We start from the raw sequence: 25006 nt of genomic DNA, 5'->3' as shown, positions 1-25006 counted from the left end.
ACAAACAAATACACATTTATATGTTTTGTGCTAAAAATATAACGGTCAAGATACACACTTAGTTACCTCTTTTAACTCTTTCTGGATTCATGAATTAAGCACTTGTCCCTTGCTCTGACCATGTCAGAGAAAAAGGCTTCAATGCTATTTATGCATAATGGAAGGAAGAGAACCCAGTTTTGGAAACTCCATATGAGGAAAACCTTGAACTTGGGGACTCTCACCCTGAGCACAGAGCTCCAGGCCAACATAGCACAGAAACTGTGGAGCCATCTGCCCTCAAGGGACCATGAAGGTCTGGGAAGAATGACATCAGTGATGATCACCATGGAATGAACAGTAGTGAGGTCTTTTCACCCATTTTCCAGCAACCCATAAAGTCTATAGATGTTTGTATGACCTTAGGGAGTTCTGGAACAGGGCCCTAAAAATGCCCAAGATTAAAATTTTTACCAGCCTTGTGGGATGGAAGCTTCCAGTTATAATTAGGTTAAGGATCATAAAGCAATGTCTTTTTTTTTTTTTTTGCCTGAGTATATAAAGTAAATAGACATGTGTTAGAATAATTGGTCATGCTATCAGGGCAGGAATTTTGTTTAATTCAAGCCTTAGAAAAGTGCTTGCTACTTAGGAGGTACTCAGTGGAGATTGGTTGAATAAATGAATGCCCTATCAGCTTGGTGGAGAGAAGATGATGAGCAGACAGAGGCTTCTGGGACCATTCATGCAGGGTGCTCTGGGCAAGTGGGAGGGTAACTAGATTTTTGTTTCAGAATTTTTTTCTTCAGGGGCGCCTGGGTGGCTCAGTGGGTTAAAGACTCTGCCTTCGGCTCAGGTCATGATCTCAGCGTCCTGGGATCGAGCCCCGCATCGGGCTCTCTGCTCGGCGGGGAGCCTGCTTCCTCCTCTCTCTCTGCCTGCTTCTCTGCCTACTTGTGATCTCTGTCAAATAAATAAATAAAATCTTTAAAAAAAAGAAAAAGAATTTTTTTCTTCAGAATTCACAGCTTTGATACATGTGAATCCCAGACTCTTCTCTCCTATCATCCACCATGCATCATGGAAAGGAGCTAAGGGAGATTAATTTTCCTGAGACAATTGGAAAGGCCCTCAGAATTGGGAATGAGATGAGGAGTTAACAATTAGAAGCCTGTGGGTGTGAGATTGCTGAGGAAGAACTGAAGGACAGAGCTTGAGAACAGAGAGGAACATGGGAAGATCTAGTGTTGAGGTTTTTTTGTCACCGACAAGGAAACTGAAGTACAGACATGGGCCATGATGGGCCTAGGGTCCCCTGTTTGGTCGCTGAGCTAAGAACCGAATAACACCTCCTCTACTGCTCTTTCCATCCCACAACCTGGACTACTAGAAATGATAGGGAAAATAGAGGAGATGAGAGGAGTAAAGGAGGAGAGATGAGGGAACAGTGGGCTCGTCACCTACTGCCCCAGACAAGTCCCTCCTCACATGAGGGAGTCGGACAAGACTGACCAGCCATCTACACTGACCAAGAACAGAAGAGCACTGCTGGTTGTATGAACGTCTTAGAAGTTCTAAGACCACTCTTTGTGAATAAAGAGAACAAACTAATCGAGACTTTAATCAATTAGCAATATAACATCTTTTTTCTAGGAAGTGCTTGACATAGCTTTTCTAAGCTCAAGAGTAGGGAAAATAGAGTGCCCCTTTGGGGGCAAATTGAGTTGGCAGTGTATCCATCCAACAGCACTCGCATGGGAATTCCAGTGTCCTTTCTCCGTCTTGGAGGGTTGGGGGGCAGGTGGAGAGATACATTGCTATCTCGAGGTAGTAAGCCTACCAGGGTAAAGAGGGACTTGGAGCCTGTTTCTACTTAAAATGTGGATTTTTTTTTTTTTTACCATAGGTTTTAACTGCATCAATTTTGATTTTTAAAAACACTGCATTGCAATACTTATTTTGATTGCTGAGGTGTTTTGGTGCCTCTTTAAATCTTGCATCTAGCTAAACTCACCTAAAGCCTCACCCTGTATTAGTTTTTTTTTTTTTTTAAGACTTTATTTATTTATTTGATAGGGAGAGATCACAAGTAGGCAAAGAGGCAGACAAAGAGAGTGAGAGGGAAGCAGGCTCCCTGCTGAGCATAGAGCCCAATGCAGGACTCGATCTCAGGACCCCGAGATCATGACCTGAGCCAAAGGCAGTGGCTTAACCCACTGGGCCACCCAGGCGCCCCCTGTATTAGGTTTTAACCTGTTCATGCTCCCCAGAAGCACAGAGATCGTTTTTCCTTTCACCTTTCCTCCCATCTCCTCTTACTTTCTGTTGCTGTGGTGGTGGTTCTGATCCATGTGCATGCAAATTAGGGCCCTAAAAACACACCCCTAACCAAATGAACTTCTTCCCAGACCGGCAATGGACAGGAGAGGTGTAAATGATCTGAATATCACAAGACTCAAAGTAAATAGTTAACTGATTTTTTTGGAGAAAAACAAAAATCCTAACTGGAAACACAATCACTGATTAAGCCAGATTTGCAGAATCTGTGGAGGGAACCTAGCACTGGGCTGGTCTTGAAGAGGAGGGAGTATTCAGATGGTCAGGGAAGTGTGGCTGCGGGGAGGAGGACGAGTGGATAATACTTATGCTAGTTCCTCCCTCAGGTCAGGTAATACCACCCAAGATAATGCAGATTTCTCACCAACAGAAGACACGAGTCTTCTAATACCAATAAAAGAGGAATTTATAACAAATGCCACTTTCTCCTGATTCTTAGGGCTAGCTTGCATCAACACCCCCATTGAATAGCCTGACCTCCTCTCACAACTTCATTCCAACACTTGGTTTTAGTCCATATCCTGTTTGCTTAGTTTAAGTACTGGTTCTCGAACTTGACCATGTATCAGAATCACCAGGAGTGTCTGTGGAAGTGCAGACTGCTTGTCCCCTCTCCAAGATCCTGATCCAGGCTGTCTGAGGTAGGGCCCAAAAAGGTGCATTTCTAACAAGTTCTAGGTGATGCTGGTGTTGGCAGTCCAGGGGCCACACTTTGCAAACCGCTGCTCTAAGGTGTGCTAATTCTTGTACCTGTCGAAATTCTTTGCTCCAGCTCAAGGCTCAGTTTTCTGGTTTGCATCACACAGTTCCACACCCTGGCCACAGCTGACTGGACTAGGAGTGGGTCCCTGACCTTCAGGAAGCCACCAGAAGCTGGCCAGCAACCTGCCAGATGGCCTGGGGACAAAACTTGAACTAGCTGATCAGACTCTTTCCTTCAGGGGTTAAACCGATAGGTAGTGAGAGAATGAGCCAGTTAACAGTGGACGCTAAATTAACCAAAAGATTATGATTTAACCAAAAGATTATGATTTATTAACCATGAGGGTGTAAGGCACCGTGGTAATCTAGGGGTTTAAGAAAACACGGACTCTGAGAAAGATGACAGAAAGGTTACAAGAAAGCAGAAAAAAATCTGGGGGAAAAATTAAGGAGAGCAGAGGGAAGTAATAAAGAGTTGGTAAAGAGAAAAGAATGGTATGAATCCCAATCATCTCTCAAGTAAAGATCCATCCATTCCTGTCTAGGCGGCCAGAGTCTAAAACTCTGCTCGAGGTCTGGTCTCCAGGACCTGGCCCCAGGACAGGACCCCCCCCTCAGATTTCTTGAGCTAACCTCCATCTCTGTATGCTCTAAAATAAATCAAAAATTTAAAACAAATTAAGACAGTTACATTAATCCAATAAACTCACCCAAATTATGTTTTTCTTGGATCTTTTTGAGGTACCATCATTGCTCAGCTGTTTACCACCAATGAGAAAAAGCTTCTTTCCTTATAAAACAAAACTTCTTACAAACCAAAAATAATTTCCTCACCAACTCAGCTCATGACCACGCCAGCATATCCCACTAATCTCTCCAATGGCTGGGCCAGAAGTGCTCCTCAGTGAGTCTTTCTCTTTCTCCCCCACATTCAAGCAGTGGCCAAACCCATCGGTCACATCTCCACAGCAGCTCGCCATTCACCCACTGCTCCTCATCCCAAGGCTCTTTCCTTAACCCAGTTGCCCAAATCCCCACCTATTCTCAGCCTCACCACACTGAGCTTTTCCAACTAGACTCGTTCATCTGACCCCCTCATGCAGAAGTCCCAGATGATCCCTCCAAGGCTACTCTCAGCCCCTCTCAGCATGGCTGTCAGGCTCTTGACAGTTGGGTCTCACTCTCTCTGGTGGGCAGAATAATATCCCCCAAGATGTCAGACCCTAGTCCCTGGAGTCTATAAATGTGACCTTCTTTGGGGGGTGGGGGAGGTTCTTTGCAGATATGATAAAGTTAAGGACCCTGACATGAGGAGATCTTCCTGGATTTTTCAGCGGGACCCTAAATGCAATCATGGTCATCCTCACAAGAGAGAGTCAGAGGAAGATCACATACATACACACACACACACACACACACACACACACACACACACACAGTGGCTGAGTGAAGATGGGGCAGAGGTGGGAGTGACACAGCCACATGCCAGACAGCATCAGCAGCTGCCAGAAGGTGGAAGAGGCAAGAAGCATTCTCTTCCAGAACTTCCAGAAGGAGTACGGGCTTGCTGACCCCATGATTTCAGAATGCTACCCCCTGAACCAAGAAACATCCACTTCTATTGTCTGAAGCCCCCTAACAATTTCTACTGTCTGGGGATGGTTATAGCAGCCACAGGAAGTGATGTCTCCCTTCCTTCCCACCAGCCCTCCTCAAGGAGCGGCCTGCCCCTTGTCCCAGGCTGTTGCACCCCTGAAACTGTGACCCCCTCAGCCTGAGGCAGCCCACCCGCCTCTCATCTCCACTTCCATGTGCATTGCTTGGTCAGTACAGAACCATGCTGCACTCTCACCCAGCCCTTGAGACCTCCTCCTTGAGATCTTCTGACCATCCCCCGCTACCCAGCTAGGCTCCCTCCATTCTCCAGACGCTCACCTGCTTCTATGGATTCCTTTTTATCTTGATTTACAGGGATTTGCAGAGTTGATTTCCCCCCCTCTCTTCCTCTACACACTTCCACTAAACTCTACGTGACTAGAAGGCAGAGCTTTTCTGACATAGGTCTGTTTCCCCCACAATACACATCTTGCCCATAAGAGTTGCTAAAGAAAATGACAGATTTGGGAAATTAGGAAATCAGGTGAGTTGTCCAGCGTTTAATGCAGTGGCTGATGATGGGAAACTACCTCGTGCTCTGTACCCCATTCATCAGGAAGACTCAGTAGAAAGAGATCAAACTGTCCATTGATTCTCCCACCTGTCTGCTCCTCAACCCGAGGGAGAGTCCAGGCTTCATGTCTCTTAGGCCAGGAACCCCTCTCCACTTGGGAAGGGTTACTAGGTTCTTGGGGGATTTTAATTAGCACTAAGTACTAACATGGACCAAGGGCTGGGGTGAAGGTGTCATCATAGAGTTGAAAGGAAAGGAAAGCTGTCAAACCCAGGAATACAGCAAAGGGAAAGGACTCTGTGTTCGGGAAGTGGCAGGAACCTGGGCCCCCCCAGGATCAGCAATGCTGACGGAGGGAGGGAGGCCTATGGGCAGTAGCAAGGACCACAGGGTTAAAGAGCCCTTGCCCCCGCCCAGAGCAGTGCCCCAGACGGATGGAGAGGACAACACTCAGACGTGGTGTCACAGAGCAGCAGAGGAAACCCACATTCTCCCCAGGATAGCGCGCTCCCTCTCTGGGCCTCTGTCCCTTCTGCAGGGTCTTCAATGTTCCAGAAAAGGGACGGAGCCCAATATGGCTACTACTGAGCCTCCTGACAGCTTAGGCTGGGGTGACCAAGTTAGAGACCATCTGAGCCGTACAACAGAGCAGTGTGACTTTTCTTGAATCCCAGGAGTCGTAGAGCAATCTGTATCTGTTGGGATTATAAACTTGGAGTCATCCTCTGATTTGTTTCTAATACATCTGGAGCATTGGAGATGGTTTCTGATTATAGTGTCCAAAGCCCCAAGCCGACTTTAGAAGGGCTCCTGCTCAAAGGGGCAATTGGGGGTGGAAATCCATCCCAAGCTCATCTCAGAAGATGGCAAGGGATAGAGTCTTCCCAGAGGAAGGGGTGCCTTTGTCTTCCCACAAAGATGTCGCCCACCAGCCTTATGATCTTATAACTTGCCCCGAACACTTTTTCCTGTTTGCACAAGGGTGCCCTATAGGCTAAGATGTTACCCTGGTTATAATCACCCAGACTTTAGCTAAGAAGGATGACTGGCTATTTTAAACCCATTTGGGAAACATCTAGAACAGGAATTATTACTGAAAACAAAATCAAGTATGTTTTTGCTAATAAAAATGAAGGGTGATGGGCATTAAGGAGGACACGTGAAGTAATGAGCACTGGGTATTATATGCAACTGACGAATCCCTGAATACTACCCCGGAAATGAATGATACACTATATGTTAAACTGCACTTCAACAAATAAAAGTAAATTAAAAAAAACAAATAAAAATTAAGTGAAAATGCTAAACACTGCAATATCTGCTGTGTATTATAATCCATACATTACGGCCCTGACTTCAATTTCTTTTTCATATAACACATCTACCTGTCTTGATCCACAATAGAACTAAAATTAGCCAAAATGGAGACTGTGAAAAATGACCACGTAAGTCTGAATTTTGAGCCTGATATGGAAGGAACCATCGATCTTGTCAACATTAGAAGCCCAGCCTCCACAAAAGCTCTCCTCTGAGGGGCAGAGAGGCATCCCAAGATAGAAGCTGACAAAACGGAAGTTCAGTCAAAGCGGAAACTGCAAGACCTTTGGGACGTCAGTGACAAGTCTACTAGAGACCACACTGAGCAGGCAGGCCCCTCCCTCTTCCCCACCACTCTCCCCACTCCTATAGTTGTGGACTTTAGGAGGCGAAAGGTAGCCCCTAGGCGGCAAATCCAAAATAAAACAGAGGAGTCACAAAGCCCATTTTCCTGATGGTTCAAATGTGAGCTCCATTGGGTTCCACACTCAGAAGGATTCCGCAGAGTTGGGGAAGGGGGCGGAGCCAACCCTCTGGGTGGCATCTGTGGGCACTGCAGAGACGCACCTGTCCCCCTCCTGTGCTCCAAACACAGACCAACCTGCAAGATGTGACAACTTCCACTTCATAGAACTGCCCTCCCCATCACTCTTTCCCTCCCCATCCTTCTCCTCTCCCTTTCGAGCCTCCTTTCTGCCACCAAAGACATTGTGACAGGCTGGGAAATGACTAGTGGGTTCAGATCGCCAGTTTCTGCCCACCCTCCTCAGACGTCCCTACTGTGTCTTCCACGTTTCTCTGTGTAGGGTATATTCACAACAGACTTCAAAGGTTTCCTTGATGGTGAACACACTTGCCAATTCAGAGGGAAAGTATGGCTGCCCACCCCGCTGTCACCACTTCCAGAATTATTAGCAGAAATACAACTGCATGATGGAATGCAGGGGCCAGAAAAAAAAAAAAAGACCACTGTCCAGTTGGTGTTGCCCAAAGGACTCTCCTTGAAAGCATTCACCTCCTCTTTGTCCCTCTGCTCCAACCACTTCCGAAAGTCATGGTCCTGGTGATCAGTTATTTCTTAAAAACACGGTTCCTAGGGTTGCAACAATGAGATTCTGCTTGCCTTTCTGCATGTGGATGCCAGGAAGACGTGCTCCTGAGAGATGGGTTTAAAGCTTCCAAAGACATTCCCCAAAGGTTGGTCAGAAGACTGTTAACCTAAGGACGAGGGAGGCATCATGGTGGGCGCTACTCTGGGACGGGATGGGATGTTACTCCCATGATGGTGATGACGTGTTGGTGAATCTAGGGACCAGTCAGGGAGTGTACAGATCCGACAAGCTCCCAACATGATTCTGATGCATACCCAGGTCTGAAAACCACACTCACGAAGGGTCACGCTACTTATTCTAGAAGCAGTGGTACAGAAGAGTGGTTACAACCATGGGCTCTGAAGCCCCATGGCCGGGCCCTACCCCTTGCGAGCTGTGCGACCCTGTGAGCCACCTAACCTCCATGAGCCTTCACGCTCCATACACAGAATGGGGGCCCTGACCTCAGAGAGCAGCGGTGAGGATGAGATGAGCTAAAGACTAGGAAACACTCAGAACATGCGCGGCACACGGTGAGGGCAGGGGTGGGTTGGCATCGCTGTCACCCTCCAAACCAGGACCTGAATGCCACTAGCGGAGCACCCGCCATGCCGCTCACAAGGCTGCACGGGGTGTGCGAAGCAGAGGTCCATGGCCACCCACCCAGTCTTCTCTGCCATCTCTTATTTTTGCTAGCCCCAAATGCATGTGTCTGTGTGCGTATACATTTTTTTTTTTAACATGAATCGAATGCCTTTAGATGACACGCCAGTTCTAACCAACAATTTCCCTCTGTTTTACGCTGTCTCATGCACACTGGTGAGTGATCTGCCTGCCATTTGGATTTCTGACTCCAGGGCTCGCCATGGGGTACATGTCCTGTCACAGAAAGCTGGCTGCTCTAGGTGACGTGGTGGGTGGGAGGCGTGTGCGTGTGAGGGTGATGCACACCCACGGGGCTGCTTCTGAGCTTGGCTTCTGCTCCTGCGTGTGTCTTCATGTGGAGAAGAAGAGACCTACAGTTATATTACCAGACAACTCCCAAATGGGCTTCAAAGTTTGCTTAAGCAAGATCTTACACCCTCTTCATCCTGGAAGGGCCTCTGGGTTTTATGGCTACACAACCCAGGGCCCAATGTGGAACCTGTACCAGGACTGTGGGGGGCATCCCTGAAACCAGGGAGTCCTAGATACAGGCAGTCATGGGTTTTTCCTCAAGGTGCCCTCCAGGATCATGAGACCCCAGCCAGCCGGGAGCCCTCCCAGACTTCCCACCTCTCCCCAGATGTGTGGTGTTCAGTGGACTTTTACATGTGGTTTGTGTAACAGAATCTGAACACATTCATGTACTGGTTCACATTCATGCAAACTAGCTCACGTTTATTTACTTCAGAAAGATTAGCTGACCAATATTTGGCTCCAAAGCCCTCGCAGGGCTAGGCTCAGAAAAACTCTTCAAGATAACACATGTTAGCTCCCTTTCTTCCATGACATCAGTCAGTAACTCTGGTAGCCGTTCGAGCACACACTAGTACCTGGCATTCCTCTCCTCCCTGGCACAGAAGGCTGAGCTTCCAGGTTCTTCTACGGCCAGGGAGGGCCTTTTGACAGTTTCCAGCCACTGGGTTAGAAGTGGAGGAAATGTGGTTGCTTTCAGCCATAGCTCCTCTGATTCTAGTAACCACGATGTTCCAGATGCCCGGATCCTAGATGAAAAGCAACGTGGAAGAGAGCAGCCAACCAAGGTGTGGGGAATGGATAATGTGAGTAAGAAATAAAACTTAGTTCTCCCTGGTGGTCTTAAGACACTGAGACTGCTGAGTTGTTGGCTGCCATGACATTATCCAGCCCATTCGGACTGATAAAAACCCAAGTCACTAATATGATGTGGAGAATGCATTTCAAAAATTATTTCCAGATCAGAAGGTAGGGAAAAAAAGAGAATATGCCTTGGAAACTCTATGCTGCTGAGCAATCTTTTGCTTTTAGGTGTGGGGCCGTCTTTACTGTATCTGATTTTCTGAAGCCAGGGAGAAGGATAAGATAGAGATAGCGGTTTTAAAACATGGCTGCCAACCCTTTGAAATTCTTCCCATTAAGAGGTGGGGGACTAGTCCCTCTTCCCTTGAAAGCTGGCAGGTTTGCCCAAACCAATAGCGTTTGCAGACGTGCTAGTATGCGACTTCTGACCCTGGGTTGAAGAAGGCCCGCAACTTCCCCATACTGGCCCAAGCAACCCTATGTGTCAGAACACTGACTCTTCCATGGCCAGAGTGTGAGAGGCCTCCAGAAGATTCCAAATCTCAGCCATGTTGAGTCCTCCTCGATCTTTCTAGTCTTCCCGTGATCTTTCTAGACTCCATCTTTCTAGACCCCAGACATGGTGGTGCAGGGGTAAGCCATTCTACTCCACCATGTCCAAATTCCTGACCCATAGGGACCACGAGCATGCTGAAATCATTGTTGTAGTGTGCTGCTAGGTTTGGAGGTGAATTCTTAAGCAATAACAGCTGACCAGAGCAAAAGGTAAGCAGTCTCAACCGTGCTTTGGGCTGACCCATTGCTTGACCATTCACGAGGTGGGAAGAGCAGCTCAGGCGTACGTGGAATGCGAGACCACGTAGTCCATGGGGTGAATGCGTGAATCAGTCAGGCTTGGGCTTAATCCCTTCTTTGGCACTTACTAGACTAGGTTCTTCACCTCTCTGTGCCTCATTTTTGAAACGGAGATGCTAATAATAATTCCTGATTCACAGGATTGTCGTAAACATGAAACGAGATACAACGTGGCCCTCGTTAGCTTCCCCAGCCCTGAATCCACGGCTCTGTCACTGAAGGTGACCACGAAACCTTGCCTGCTAAACACACAGCTTCCAGTTATGAATGCCAAATGCACGCCTGCTCTCGCCTCAGCAGTCTTGGAAGCCAGAAAATGTCACGTTTCCCGGCTGGGTTCAGGTCACAGGCAATCGGTTTGGCTCTACAGGCGGACGGAGAATTGATTGACTGGCTTTGCCAGAATCTTGGGAAGAGGAAATAATTCCTTAAGCCCTCATCTACCGTTTGTGTGTCGGGGTCTGAAGTTGTGATTCTTCTCTAGCAATTTTTTTTTTTTTAAAGCAAGTTGCATACTCAGCCTGGAGCCCACATGGGGCTTGGACTCACGACCCTGAGATCAAGACCTGAGCTGAGATGAAGAGTCAGACACTTAATACAATGAGCCGCCTAAGTGCCCCCAACGATGTGTAGTAGCGAGAGTGAGTACCCACTATGTGCAAACTCCTACTCCAATTCATGTTTTGAGTAATCTTCTTTCAGGCCTATAAGGTAAGTGGTATGATCCCCATTTTGCAGATGAGGAAACAGAGGCTCAGAGGTGTTACATAACTTGCTCAAAGTCACACAGCAGACAAGGGGCAGAGCTGAGCACCCGGTCAGTGCCTTGATTTTAACTGCAAAGGTGCGGGCTATCTCAGGACCCTAGACTGACCTCCTCACTTTCAAAAAAAAGTTTAAAAACAATTTGTCTTCACGCCTTTCCTGGTTTCTCTGTTCCAGGCACACTATTTGAAAACTGCCTTTTTAAGAACTGTGAACCACGGCCATCACCAGGAAGCACATAAAAGTTACACACACAAATTATATGTAAAGCTGATGCTTATACTTCCAGAGCCCCCGCCTGTCTGTGCTCTAAATGAATTTGTCAAACTCAGCACGCATAGCATACCTCCAAGATTTTTCTGTAGTTAAGGACTCTCTCTGGATTCCTAGCCGCAAAATTTTTATTGTGAGTAGATGGTTTAAAACGCATGTTGCCAAATGCTTTTCCCTACCCATCCTGTTATTACTTTCTCGTTTTAACTGTTCTTGTCGTGGTACTCTGGATTATTTCATTCCCCAGCGAGTGGTTAATTTTTAGATGTGTTCCCGTGGCGTGCAAAGAGTTTATATGCTGATGCTGTTTGATGTAGGATCTACCTTCGCCCACTGAGTCGGGGATGGTAACTATGTTGTCCAAAACCCCTTACCCCACCCCTTCTGTAACCCTCAGTTTGTTTCCTGGAGTCCAGAGTCTGTCATGGTTTGTCTCCCTCTCTAATTTCTTCTCATTCAGTTTTCTCTCCCTTCCCCTGTGGTCCTCCACAATATTCCTTATGTTCCCCATATGAGTGAAAGCAGTCTGGTGGCTAAAATTAACAAGTCAGGGAACGACAAATGTCAGCGAGGATGTGGAGAAAGGGGAACCCTCTTACACTGTTGGTAGGAAAAAAGCTGGTGCAGCCACTCTGGAAAACAGTAAGGAGATTCCTCAAAAAGTTGAAAATAGAGCTACCCTGTGACCCAGCAATTGCACTACTGCGTATTTACCCTAAAGATACAAATGTAGTGATCCGAACGGGCACCTGCACCCCAATGTTTATAGCAGCAATGTCCACAATAGCTGAACTGTGGAAAGAGCCAAGATGTCCATCGACAGATGAATGGATAAATAAGTGGTGTGTATATACGTATATATGTACATATATATGTATGTATGCATATATAAGTGTGTGTGTATATATGTACACACTTACACACACACACACACTGGAGTATTATTCAGCCGTCAAAAAGAAAGGCATCTTGCCATTTTCAATGACGTGGATGGAACTAGGGGGTATTACGCTAAGCAAAGTAAGTCACTCAGAGAAAAATGATTATCACGTGATTTCACTCAGATGTGGAATTTAAGAAACCAAACAAAGGTGCATAGAGGGAGGGAGGGAAAAATAAAACCACAAAATGAGAGAGGGAGACAAACCATGAGATTCTTAACCATAGCAAACAAACTGAGGGTTGCTGGAGGGGAGGTGGGTGCGGGATGGGATAACTGGGGGATGGGCATTAAGGAGGGCATGGGATGTGATGAGCACTGGGTATTACATGCAACTGATTAATCACTGATCTCTACCTCTGAAGCTTACAATACACTATATGTTAATTAATTAAAAATTTTTTTAAGATTTTATTTCTTTATTTGACAGAAGGAGAGATCACAAGTAGGCAGAGAGGCAGGCAGAGAGAGAGGGGGAAGCAGGCTCCCCCCCCCCGCCGAGCAGAGAGCCTGATGCGGGACTCGATCCCAGGACCCTGGGACCACGACCTGAGCCGAAGGCAGAGGCTTTAACCCCCTGAGCCACCCAGGCGCCCCAATTAATTGAATTTTTAAAAAATGAAATAAAATAAATCAAATTTTGGGGCACCTGGGTGGCTCAGTTAGTTAAGCATCTGCCTTTAGGTCAGGTCACGATCCTGGGATCCTGGAACTGAGCCCCAGGTCAGGCTCCCTGCTCTATATGGAGCCCTCCTTCTGCCTGCTGTTCCCCCTCTTTGTGCTCTCTCTCTCTCTGTGTCAAATAAATAAATAAAATCTTTAACAAAAAATCAAATTTCACCTGAAAACCCAGCTTTCTAAAAATCCAGAAAATCTGGCCACCCAGGACCTATACTAATAAGGCGATACCTGGAGAGAGCTGAGTGTCCCCAGAGTTCCTATTGTGCTCTGTTGTCCTAAACTAGCCCTAATCGAAGACATGCTGTCTGTCTTGGTGGCATCTGAATTTGCTACCACTGAGGAATCAATCACGGAGCAGAAGCAGTGAAATTATTTTGATATTAAGGAGTATACATCTTACCTGCCTAGTTACGTATCCAGGAATCTAGGACATCCTAATTAAAATTTTCTCTTTTTCTGAAATAGAGACACGAGAGGAGCTTGAAGATGCTGAGGGAAGGCTGGCAGATTTGCACAAGAAGCCAAGGAAACTTCTGGGGGAGTGAAGGGACTGAGATCCCCTCCCCAACCTCTACCCCCTGAGATTAGCTTTTCAAATTCTCAGCATGGACTGCACTGACCAGGACTAAGATCCAGGGCTATCATCTAGGGACTGTCTCCTTTCAAGCCAGCACCCCCTCCCGGGGGAGCGGCCAGGGGAGCTACAGCAGACCCTAGCAGACCAGCCATGTGAAGGAAGTCATAGAACTGAGGTGCTGAGAACCTGAGAACCCAGGCCCACGGGGCCCAGGAAGCTGGATGATGGAAGCCCAGCCCCACCCCTACTTCTAGCTCATCCATTCCCCCTGGGGAGGCCCACCCTGGGGCAGAACAGCCCGCTGGACAGAACAGGTTGCAGGCAGCGCTGTGATGTTCCCTAGCTTCTAGAAGATACAGCCTTCTAAGAGAGGACTCGCCCTTTGGAAAGGACTTGAGGACGGATACAGGGTAGGAAGTCTGAAAGAAAGACTAGACTCCCCGCTACTCCGGAACTGTGAGACTCAAGGATTGAGCCCGGGAACTCTCAGGGGATGCCCTGGGGAGCATCGAGAGTGTGCCAGACCAAGGACGGGCACCTCCTTACTCTATTTCCTTTCTCACAGATGGGTGCACAGCCCCAAAGTTCCAGACAGTTAAGACCATTGTCTCTGGGGGCAGAGCCTAGGTTCAAATACCAGCCACAAGACTTAGAAATAGTAAGTTATTCAAATTCTTAGGGATACAGTTTTCTCATTTGTAGGGTGTGGAGAGATAAGTACCTATCACATTGGATTGTGATGAGAATAAAACAACTCAGACACACAACATGTAGCTTTTTACCTAGCCCGGGTACAGGATACATGGACTACTATTACTGTTATTACTGAACCAGGAAGCCTGGCTTGCTAGAACAGCAAGGTGGGAGTGGGTGTCCCAGTGCCTAGCCCCAACAGGTTGACCTTTGGTAGACAGACAATAACCCTCTGGCTCCTGCTTTCTTGCCCATAAAATAAAATTCATATTATCTTTCCTGATGGAAGATCAGATTAAAAAAAAAAAAAGGATTACAAACAGCAGAAGCCTCTTCAGCTCTTTGAAAGAAAGTCACCCAAAGTCACTCCCATCACTCTCGGGGCGCTTGGGTGTCTCAGTCGGTTAAGTGGCTGCCTTTGGCTCAGGTCACGAGCCCAGGGTCCTGGGATCAAGCCCCACATCTGCTTCTCCCTCTCCCTCTGCCTGCCTGCCTGCCTGCCACTCCCCCTGCTTGTGCTCTCTCTCTCTCTCACTATCCCTCACTCTCTGTCAAATAAATAAATAAAATCTTAAAAAAAAAAAAAAAGGAAGTAACATCTCTCTGCATCAGCAGGACCACCCCAGCCCCAGGAAAGCTTGCCTTCCCCTGTGTTTGCACTGCAGCCCCTTCTCTCCAGCCAGAGGGAACATGGTCCCATTTCAGTTGGACAAGACAATGCTGAAAGCAGAAGGAACAGATGTCACTGCACTTGGAACGCATTCCTTAAGAACGGATCAGTTTCCAAAGCCGCTAGTTAGCAAGGACTGTTACACGAAGCATGAGCTGCAGAAGCAAAGTGGAAAGAAAATTTCTATGAGACTGCCTGAGTTGCAGAGTGGAGGAAATATAGCAGAAAAGTCATTAACACCAGGCACTAAAAAGAGAGATGACCCTCTACTTGAAGATTCTTCTTCGTGACATAAAGACTTATCAGTTCAATTTATGGACAGTTCATATACATTTTATGAGCACAGTGACTGAGCATTTCTTCTACTTTTGACAAAAGAACATGTTCTTTTGGACTTTGCCTTTAGGCCATAGCCGCCATATAACCCTCAAGTATTTTAAGTACGTTATTGACCTTTACCTAGTAATTGAACTAGTGCTAGACTGTCTACCCACACTTTTTAGCAAGTCTCCCTATCTTGGTAAAATCAAATTAGAGCTTTCTTTACTTCATCCCTGGGTTATTTTGAATCGCTCAGTTCCACTGGTGTAACTGTGTGAAGAAAACACAGTCTAAAGTTGGGGAGCTGATACTGAGGCAGGGTTTCTATGGAGATGCAAAGGGAAACTGATTTTCTTGTTTCGCTTTTTGTTAATTAGATGAGAAGCAGAAAGTCTTCCAAGGGCTTGGGGTATTTGTCTGAGTTAGAAAGTTACTTTTTGTAACTTTCTAGAAGGAGGAGGGAAGACTAGAGGCCACTCACCCTGCTTCCTAGTAGTTTGGCATTGGTGGGATTTTTTCTGCTCCAGCCGAGGTGGAAATAAGGATCATGAATGTCATCATAGCAGAACTTCTAAAACTTGACTGGGTGCATGGATTACTTGGGAAGCTTGTTAAAATGCAGAATCGGATTCAGCAGGTCTGATGAATGGGGTAGGGGTGTACAGAGAGCCTGTACTTTAAGAAGCAACCAGGTGATGATGGTGATGCTAATGGGGTTGTCCTTTGGGTAGCAAGAGTTTAAAATGCTGATAGCAACAGTCTAAATTATGGCTGCTTTCAAGCTTTTTATCAAATCTTATTCATTATAAGGATGATGATCACAAATTCTGAGCAATATCGGAATGAAGTGTATCATGTGACTGTAAGTCGAGTTCGGGGGCTTGATTCACCAATATCGAAATGCCCACATGGCTAAACGCACTATAAAATGCACAGCTTGGGGGCTCCTGGGGGGCTCAGTTGGTTAAGCCTCTGCCTCGGGCTTAGGTCATGATCCTGGGGTCGAGCCCCAAGCCTACTTCTCTCTCTCTCCCTCTGCCTTTCCCGAGCTTGTGCACTCTCTCTCACCCTCTCAAATAAATAAATAGAACCTGTATTTAAAAAATAAAATAAAATGTACAGCAGAAAACCTTAGTGAAACATGCAAGTATCTTGGGTTTTGTTGAACACACACAGGCCATCCTAAATGTAATTTCTGAGGATGTAACTAACGGCAAACAAAGAACAAACAGTAACCACAGACTTGCTGCTTCCTATGGGAGTGAGGGCTTCTTTGGGGAGCGGGTTTGAGGATCACAGATAAAGCACTTGAAGAGCAACAGCACCTCTTACTAACCCTGGAAGCCCCATTCAGCCCGACGGCACAATGTCAAGGCTTTCCTGGCTTCCTGCACCTGTGGAAAGGCTTCTCATACATTCTCAGTATTCACCACGGCTCTCCCTCACACTTCTCTTCTTTTTGTTTTTTAAGATTTTATTTATTTATTTGACAGACAGAGATCACAAGTAGGCAGAGAGGCAGGCGGAGGACTGTGGTAAGTAGGCTCCCCGCTGAGCAGAGAGCCCGATGCAGGGCTCGATCCCAGGACCCTGAGATCATGACCTGAGCCGAAGGCAGAGGCTTTAACTCACTGAGCCACCCAGGCGCCCTCGCTTTTCTTTTTTCATCCCACTTATCCATAAGTTCTTCCTTAGTATTTTTCTTTTTTCTTCCAAAATATAGTGCTGCTCATCTGAAAATCATCTTTAAGCAACTGCTTTAAATAGGAAAAAGAAACTTTCTTTAAAAAATTTCAAAAACTTACCGAAGAAATTGAATTTCATGAATACAAACATGCTCTAAGACATTTCCTCTCATGTTTCATTGCAACCAAAAGCCAGGGAGTTCAATTTCCAAACATCAAATTTGGGGATTTCCAGAGATATTTGATACTTTTCCTGAAAACTTGAAAACCTATCTCCATATATAAACCCAGACACAGGAATACAAACGTCATTTTACCTTTTATGAAGTGCATTGTTTGACCAAACTCATTTTGAGGTATGCATCACTGAATGTAATCAGGAATCATTCATGATGTTTAAAAACCTCTAAGATGAGGGTCAGCAAACTATAGTCCTTTTCTGGCTCACCACCTGGGCTGTTGTTTTTTTGTTTTTGTTTTTTTTCCCCACCACCTGGTTTTTATATAGCCTGGGGGCAAGAATGTTTTTTTACATTTTTAAATGGGTGGGGAAAAAAAAAATCCAAAGAGTGTTTTGTGACCCGTGAACTTCATATGAAATTCCAATTTCGGGGATGCCTGGGTGGCTCAGTCGGTTAAGCGGCTGCCTTCGGCTCAGGTCATGATCCCAGAGTCCTGGGATCGAGTCCCACATCGGGCTCCCTTCTCAGCGGGGAGCCTGCTTCCCTCTCTGCCTCTGCCTGTCACTCTGCCTGCTTGTGTGCTCTCTCTCTCTCTCTCTCTGACAAATAAATAAATAAATAAAATCTTAAGGGGGAAAAAAAAAAGAGTCCAATTTCAGTGCCTATAAGTAAATTTGCTCGATGACTTATGCGTTGTCTGGGGCTGCTTTCTTGCTGCAATGGCCGTTGGGAAGTCGCAACACAGACCGTCGGGTTCATGTGATGGGTTGAATGCGTCCCCTTCCTGAAATTCCTATGTTGGAGACCGGACCCCCCCCCCAATCCCTCAGAGAGTGATCCTCTTTGGAGACTGGGTCTTTACAGAGGCAATATGGTTAAAATGAGGTCAATGGGGTAGGCCCTCATCCAATATGACCGGTATCCTTCTAAGAAGGAAAAATCTGGACACAGACACACATAGAGGGAAGATGATGTGACGGGACAGAGAGAGAAGAAGGGCATCCACAAACCAAGAACGGTCAAGCACAGATCTTTCCTTCACAGCCCTTAGAAGGAATTAACCCCATTAACGCCTTACTCTTGGACTTCTAGACTCCAGAAATGGGGGACAGTCAATTTCTATTTTATAAGCCACCCAGTCTGTGATACTTGGTAGTGTCAGCCCCAGAAAACTAATACAACCAGCAAAATTTCATATGTTGGCTAATTGACCATAATAAAAAAAAATCATTTCTCTTTGCCAGTGAGCTGGAAATAATGAACCAATTGTACGCCATCTTGGATAAAGAGGATTATTAAACGACCTCAGCTCAGCACCTCTTGCTTCAAGCCAGGAGGGCAGCAAATGTGTTGCACAAGCCCTATCCGTGTAGGGATTCTAAAGGATGGGAGGAGTGAGAGGGGAGAACAGAAAGACAGGTAGAGAATCTCAATTTCATTTCTGAACCTTTCTCAACAGTATGGCATATCTAACACACCATGTCACAAGGGCCCAGGCACCCTCCTATAAGACCAAGATATTTAGAAGCTGCCATTTCTATTAAGACATAGTCTCCCACAGATCGAGGTGGCCTTCAGAGAATTTAAAGGGAAAAGATGATAGGACGAGACAGGTTAATTCTGTTTTAAAACAAGTTACTAATTAGTCTGAGACTCTTTAATCTTTATGTGATCAGAAAACCAGTCAACACTGCTAGTAATAAAAATGGCATTAGCAATGATAATAATCACTAACATTTAGTGAGTACTTTCTATGTGCCAGGCATCGTCCAAAACACCGTGTATGAATGATCCCATTTAATCATCACAACAACCCTATGAAATAAACAGTATTTTGATCCCCATCAAAATTTGAAAAGTAACTGAAACTTATGGAAGTTAAGTTGCCCAAGGCCACAGAACTGGAAAATGGCCCATGTGGGGCACAAGACCGAGGATGCAGGATTCTAAAGCCCAACCTTTGAACAACGGGCCATCAGCCAAAATCTTGGGGCCCCCAAGCGACTTTATCTACCTGCAAAAGAGACTGTGGTTTTATCTTTTCCTCTCCATATTGTGCATGACTTTTATTGGGATGCTTTGACATCTTGGGGCCTTGCTGATACGGCAAGGGACTGCCCCTTCCAGAGTCAGCTAATTTCTAGAGATAGGAAATAGATGCCCTAGTCACACACCTTTCATTTGCAGACCAACCAAAGTCCTACCTCCAATCATTTCCCAATGGGGCTCTCACATTCTGCGTCACTCCCCACCAGCCCTCATCACCCATGGGCGAGGTATCAGACAACCAGAGACACCCACCTTCCCCAGAGCCTGCTGAAAATCTTCAAACTAGCCAATCCTAAGCTTGCTTACACTGCCTTGTCTGTTCCTTTCTATAGAAACCACAATGAAAGCTCTTCACCCATATTTCCTTCTACCCCTTCTGCCTCATAACTGACCATGGTGTTTCCCCCTATGGCCCTGCATGGAGTGGCATGTCCCTCCCCTTGGGAAGGGTGACTAGGAAGCTATCTTCTCAATGGCAATCGTCTCCTGATCTGTTGGCCTCACCATACCTGAATAATAATGAAACCTATATATTAAAACACTCTCATAGCTTCATTACTTCCCACACCCCAATCATTCAGTCTAGAATATGTAGGCCCCAACCTACAAACAGTACGTCACATGATGGTTTCTATGAACCAAGATGCTTGGAAATAAAACCCAAAGCAAAAGCAAACAAGCAAACAAAAACCCATAAAGCAAGAATTTCATAAAAACCTTTCCTCTTTTCTTTCCTGCCGAAGACCTAAGCATTCTGGTATGGAAATGCTGCCCTTCTGGAGTTCGTCATACATCCTCGCTTTCCTGAGAGGCAAAAACAAAGGAAAAACGAGAGCCCCCTTGCCTGCATCTTAAACAGGGTTTCTCTTCCAGGGATTAGGATGTCAAACCTAAAATCAGACAGAAGAGCTAAAACAGCCACATTCCTCCCCTCAGCCACCCAGATCATATGTTCCCCAGGAAAAATGTGTGACCGCTGTGGTGAGCCCAAGCAATGCCTCCTCCCGATGCTGCTTCAGTGCACAGTCTGGCTCAGAGCCTTCTCCTGCAGGTCACAGGCAATCTCCACCTTCACCATCAGCATTCATTCACCAAAATGCACTCTTCTTTATGAGCAAAGCAAATGATTTACCCTCCACCAAAGAAGGGCACCACTTCAAAGAAGCCCTGAATCTCTGCCAGCCGATGAGCTTCGGGTAGCTTTCTGCTGAAGGGCGCGGAAACTTGGTTGTGTCGTGTATCTGGGCTGAAACAAAGAGGATCCTGGGAAAGCCAGATTGTGCTGGCCACAGTTGTCAAACCCATTCATCTGATGCGAGAAGTTATGGCCAATGACCCTCTGTACTTGTGTGACCAAGGCGAATTCATTCATGCTCCCTTTTCAGGCTGAGTAAACAAGATCCAGCAAAAACTCTGTGATTTGTGGACATAAACAGTGCCAGGTTAACCAGTAGCTGGTTAGGCATGTGCTTTGGGCACAGCAAAGCAGAGACACCAAAACAAACAGCTTCATAAGGGGAAAAAAACCTCAAAATTTTTAAATTTTCCTTACATTTACTTTCAAAGCTAATATTGTTTTAATTTTGAATTATGTATGGAGAAGTAGGGAGGGGAAAATTTTTTTCAGAGCTTTGGGTCACTAAACCTACATTTAAAATTGACTCAAAGTGAGGATCAAGGCACGACTTTCAGTTCTTCTGCTTCTTAAAGCCACTGGTTCTTGGGATAAATCGGAAATGTCAAATAGCCTTAAAAGAGTTAGAATAAGGGTCTCTTTTGTGCTTACTGCCAAAAGGGTGGGGGTTTTGAGCTAGACTCTTCCTGTGGACTCAACAGGAGTGGTTCACAGCGGCAGTCACATCTCATCAGGACACACACTTTCCCACCCATGGTAGAACACCCACTCAGGACCGTGAAGGGAGTTCTAATCCCAGCAGAGGCAGGGAAAGGCCCATTGTCATCAAAACCATAATCATCCCTGTACCATGACAGACACTAGCCCTGCGAAACACCTGCCAAGCTCCCAGTCCAAGGGAGTTTTTCACACACCAACAGATGATCATTCCCAGTTCTCCGTTCCAAGGAAAACAATCCATAATAATAGCAGAGCAGGAGTCCAGATTGCAATATCTAAGGGAGAAAAGGAGGGCTGTTTCGCCCACCCTTTTTAGGAGGCTCTTCACCTAAGTGAGTGAAATAAAGAAAGCCCATACATCTTTGCTTCTTTCTCAAATTTCATTCAGCTCCAAGGGACACAGATTTGTGACCTCGTAGCTATACGAAATTCCTCTCTACGCCACTAGAGGGAAATCTAACCCACCTGACCAGACTTGTTTCTTTTCTTTCTTTAAAAATAATCATCATAGGACCCCAATTTTAAGGCTCTAGGAAACGCTGAGACATTACCTTGTCCCGTCCTTTCCACGCCTGCCTACGTTTAAAAGTCATCTGAACCTACGCCGTCCCGGAGACGTGTCGAAGAGCACAGACCAGCCCTCTTCACTGGGCAGGCGCCCTCACAGCGGAGAAATTGCTCTAACGGTCGATCAGAATCTCTTAAAAAGTTCAGCTTGAGTTTATTTCATCAAATTACATATTCAGTAGTTATGGAGAACAGCTGGTCATCTTTCTTTGCATCATGTTAGTCTTTAAATTCCTGAAAACCTCCAGGTCATGCCTCTCTGGCGAGCAAAACTAGCCCCCTCTTCCGCTTGGCCACAGAGTACACGTTTTCTTTTAACCACGTGTTTCTTTTCTGAACTCTCTCTACATCACTCCACCCTCCTCATATTTTCAAATGACAGCAAATACAGACTCAACTAAAAGGCAAAAGAGAGAATGAAATATTTCCTCATCTTTCTCTTCATGTATGGCTATGAATAAATCTCTGGGCAGATTTTCTTTTTAAATAACAACATAATGTTTTTGATGCATATTAAGTATGAATCCAAAATCATGTGTGTGTATATACATGTGTGCATATATGTTTATACATTTACAAGCATAGACGCACATACATCCATAAGCATATACATATATACCCATACGTGTATATACGTTTTCATCTCATCCTGAGAATTGAATATCTGAGCTCCATTATGTATCTTTTCGGAATTCCATTGTCTCTAGCTCTGCTATTATATTTTATATATATATTATTTATAATATATATCATATTATTTCAATTGCTAATTTTATTCTCCTAGTTTTTAACCATTCACTTTGGATCCCCAGTTGAGTATAAATCCTGACAAGTATGTATGTAGAATGTTATTGTTTAAATAATTTTTTAAAAATCTATTCATTGTTAAATCAAATTAAGGGAGAGTGAACTAGCTGTTTTCAAAGTGCTCACACATATCCCCATCCGTACGTGTGATCTAAAAACCACCAACAAAATATATTTTGTCGTTCTCTCTGGTTCCAGGCACAGAGCTCCCCAAATCCTTTGAACTTCCTAAGTGATAGGAGTGGATTTGTTAATCATGGTAAGTCCCTTTCAACCACACCTGAGTTTATGCTGATGACGCGAGTCTTGTGGGCTCCAAGACAGCTTCAGAATGAGGGCTGTCGCCTGAGGAACCAATCAGGGGATTAGGGGGCTGGAAATCCCCACTTCCCAGGAAGGAATTGAAGGGCTGGAGGTTGAGTTCCATCATCAATGCCCAGTGATTTAATCAATCATATCTATGCAGTGAAACCTCTTTAGAAAACTCCTTAACAGCATTCAGAGAGCTTCTGAGTTGGTGCAGGCCTCCAGGTGCTGGAAGGGTAGCATGCCAGGGGAAGCCATGGGAGCTCTGGCACCCTTCCCTCCATACTTGGCACTATGACTCTCTTCCATTTGGCCATTCTCGAGTTGTATCTCTTACAGTAAACCACCAATACTAAGTAAAGTGCTTTTTGGATGCCCTGAGTCATTCTAGCAAATTACCAATCTTGAGGAGCAGATCACAGGAACCCCTGAATTTGTATTCTAATGGGCAACAATGTGGGGAGCTTGGCCACCCCATTTTCTGCTGGTATCTTAAGTGGGGGCAGTCTTGTGGGGCTGAGCCCTTCCACTGTGGGGCCTGGGCTAACTCCAGGTCATTAGTGTCAGAACTGAATTTAATTGTTGGGTACCCAGTGGTGTCTAAGAATGAGGGCCTTGGTTGGTGTAAGGAAACACACACACACACACACACACACCCCTCAATAGGAAAACACTGAACTAAGGCTCCAGGTGCAGCCTTGTGTTCACACACAGGTAAGAGGAACTCCTCCCTCCTTGGACCTCAAAGAGTAGCAGGTTTTACTAAGACCTAGTTTGACTCTCTAACCCAGAAATTACCTGCTCCTTGAATATTAATGGCTCCCTGAATCAGTTTACTCACCCACCAAAGCAGGATGATAATTCTACTCGGGGAAGGGGTGGTTCTGGAACTATTAACACAGTAATGCATGTACCCGACGTATCTAGAATGTGCCTGGCTCATTGTAGGGACCTTAAAAATGATAACTGATTGTATTCCAACTTTCAAGCATAGGAGAAGACTTAAGGATAGCACCAAGGTTCATACTGAGTACAGAATATTTCAGTCTCCCATGTGATATCATCCGTCTGAGATATTTCAAAGTAATTAACACTGAATATTGCATTCCTTTGGCAAAATCCTACTGGGCATGTACCATCTGCCAGGTAGCCATGTATGCACTGGGGAGACAGTGGAGACAACTGACAAAGTCCCAGCCTCCTGGGGTTTATATTCTCTTGGGAGAGACACAATAAAACAAGTGAATGTGGATGTGAGATGGGGGTAAGTGCTACAGCGGGGGAAGTAAAGTGGGGTGAGGAAGCTCAGTGGTACTCGAGCGTCAGGTGATTTTATGCAGGGTGGCTGGGGGAGTCCTCATGGAGAAGGGGGAGGACCAGCCATGCAGATATTGGAGGGAAGGCATTCCAGGCTGGGGAGACAGCCGTTGTAAGTGTCCTGAGGCACAGTATTCTTGGCATGTGCACAGAACAACAGCTGGAGCGCAGAAATAGGACAGGTGGCAGGAGATGCAGTCAGAGGGAGGAGGGGGCCATTTCCAGGAGGCGTTCTGAGACCATGGTAAGGGTTCTGGTTCTTCTCTGAGTGAGATGGGGCGCCACTAAAGGATTTTTGCAGAGCAATGAGGGGATCTAATTTTTTTTTTTTAAATCATTCTGGTTGCTGTGCTAAGACTAGGGTGTGGGTGGGGACTAGGCAAGGGTGGAAGGAGGGAGACCAGGTGGGAGAGGGATGCAATAATCTAGAGGCCAGAACACTAGCCTGGCCCTGCATAGAAATGGTAGAGGCGGCATGGCAGGGCCAGACTCTGGTTGTGCTTTGAAGGTCACATTGGCAGAGTGTGCTGTTGGAGGTCACTATTGCTTAAGTCAAGCTGGGTGGGCTACCTGAGAGAGAAATCCCGAGGACAGGGGCCCATGCACACAAGGGCACTAAAAACAGGTGTTGCTCTTCTTACAATGTTAAAAAAATTCAATGATTTGTCTATAGGGCTTAGGAGTTCATCTGTTTGTTATTAAAAGTGTGGCTCCTGGACCAGCAGCACAATATTGCCTAGGAGTTTGCTAGAAATGCAGAGTCTCTGGCCTTTCTCAGTTCGAGTCAGAATCTGCATTTTTAGCAAGATCCCAGATGACTTAAAGAGACACAAAGTTTGAGAACACTCACCTAATTGGAACCATCTGGGGAACTATTCAAAAATACAGTCCCCACCCTAGAAAAATTAAGGTAGAATCTCTGGGAATGAGGTCCAGGCATCTTTACCAAAGTCCCCAAGTGGTCCTGGTGTGTAGCCTGGGTTAGAATCCCAGATCCAACTCTCCGTTCCTGGAACATTTCCTCTGCATTACTAGGTTTATGGGCTAGTGCCCTCAGAAGCCCATCTCTAAAGAGGCGGCCAGATCTAGGGTAGCATGAAGGTATG

General features: G+C 45.9%; 1 protein-coding gene across 2 annotated transcripts in view; it reads right to left on the bottom strand.

The window, feature by feature from the left end:
* PGM5 (phosphoglucomutase 5) overlaps positions 1-25006 on the bottom strand; it is a 197081-nt gene that overhangs the window by 5628 nt on the left and 166447 nt on the right. The window contains exon 11 of one of the 2 annotated variants that reach the window (XM_080819402.1): positions 8341-9302. The exons of the other annotated variant lie outside the window; for it this stretch is intronic. Within the exon in view, the coding sequence (XP_080675528.1) occupies positions 9090-9302 (213 nt within the window). The 3' untranslated portion in view covers positions 8341-9089. Of the gene's footprint in view, positions 1-8340; positions 9303-25006 lie in introns of those variants that run through there. 2 annotated transcript variants of the gene reach the window in all.

The sequence above is a fragment of the Martes martes genome, assembly GCF_963455335.1.
Source record: "Martes martes genome assembly, chromosome: 12".
Taxonomy (NCBI): Eukaryota; Metazoa; Chordata; class Mammalia; order Carnivora; family Mustelidae; genus Martes; species Martes martes.
This window is presented reverse-complemented; position numbering and strand designations above follow the sequence as displayed.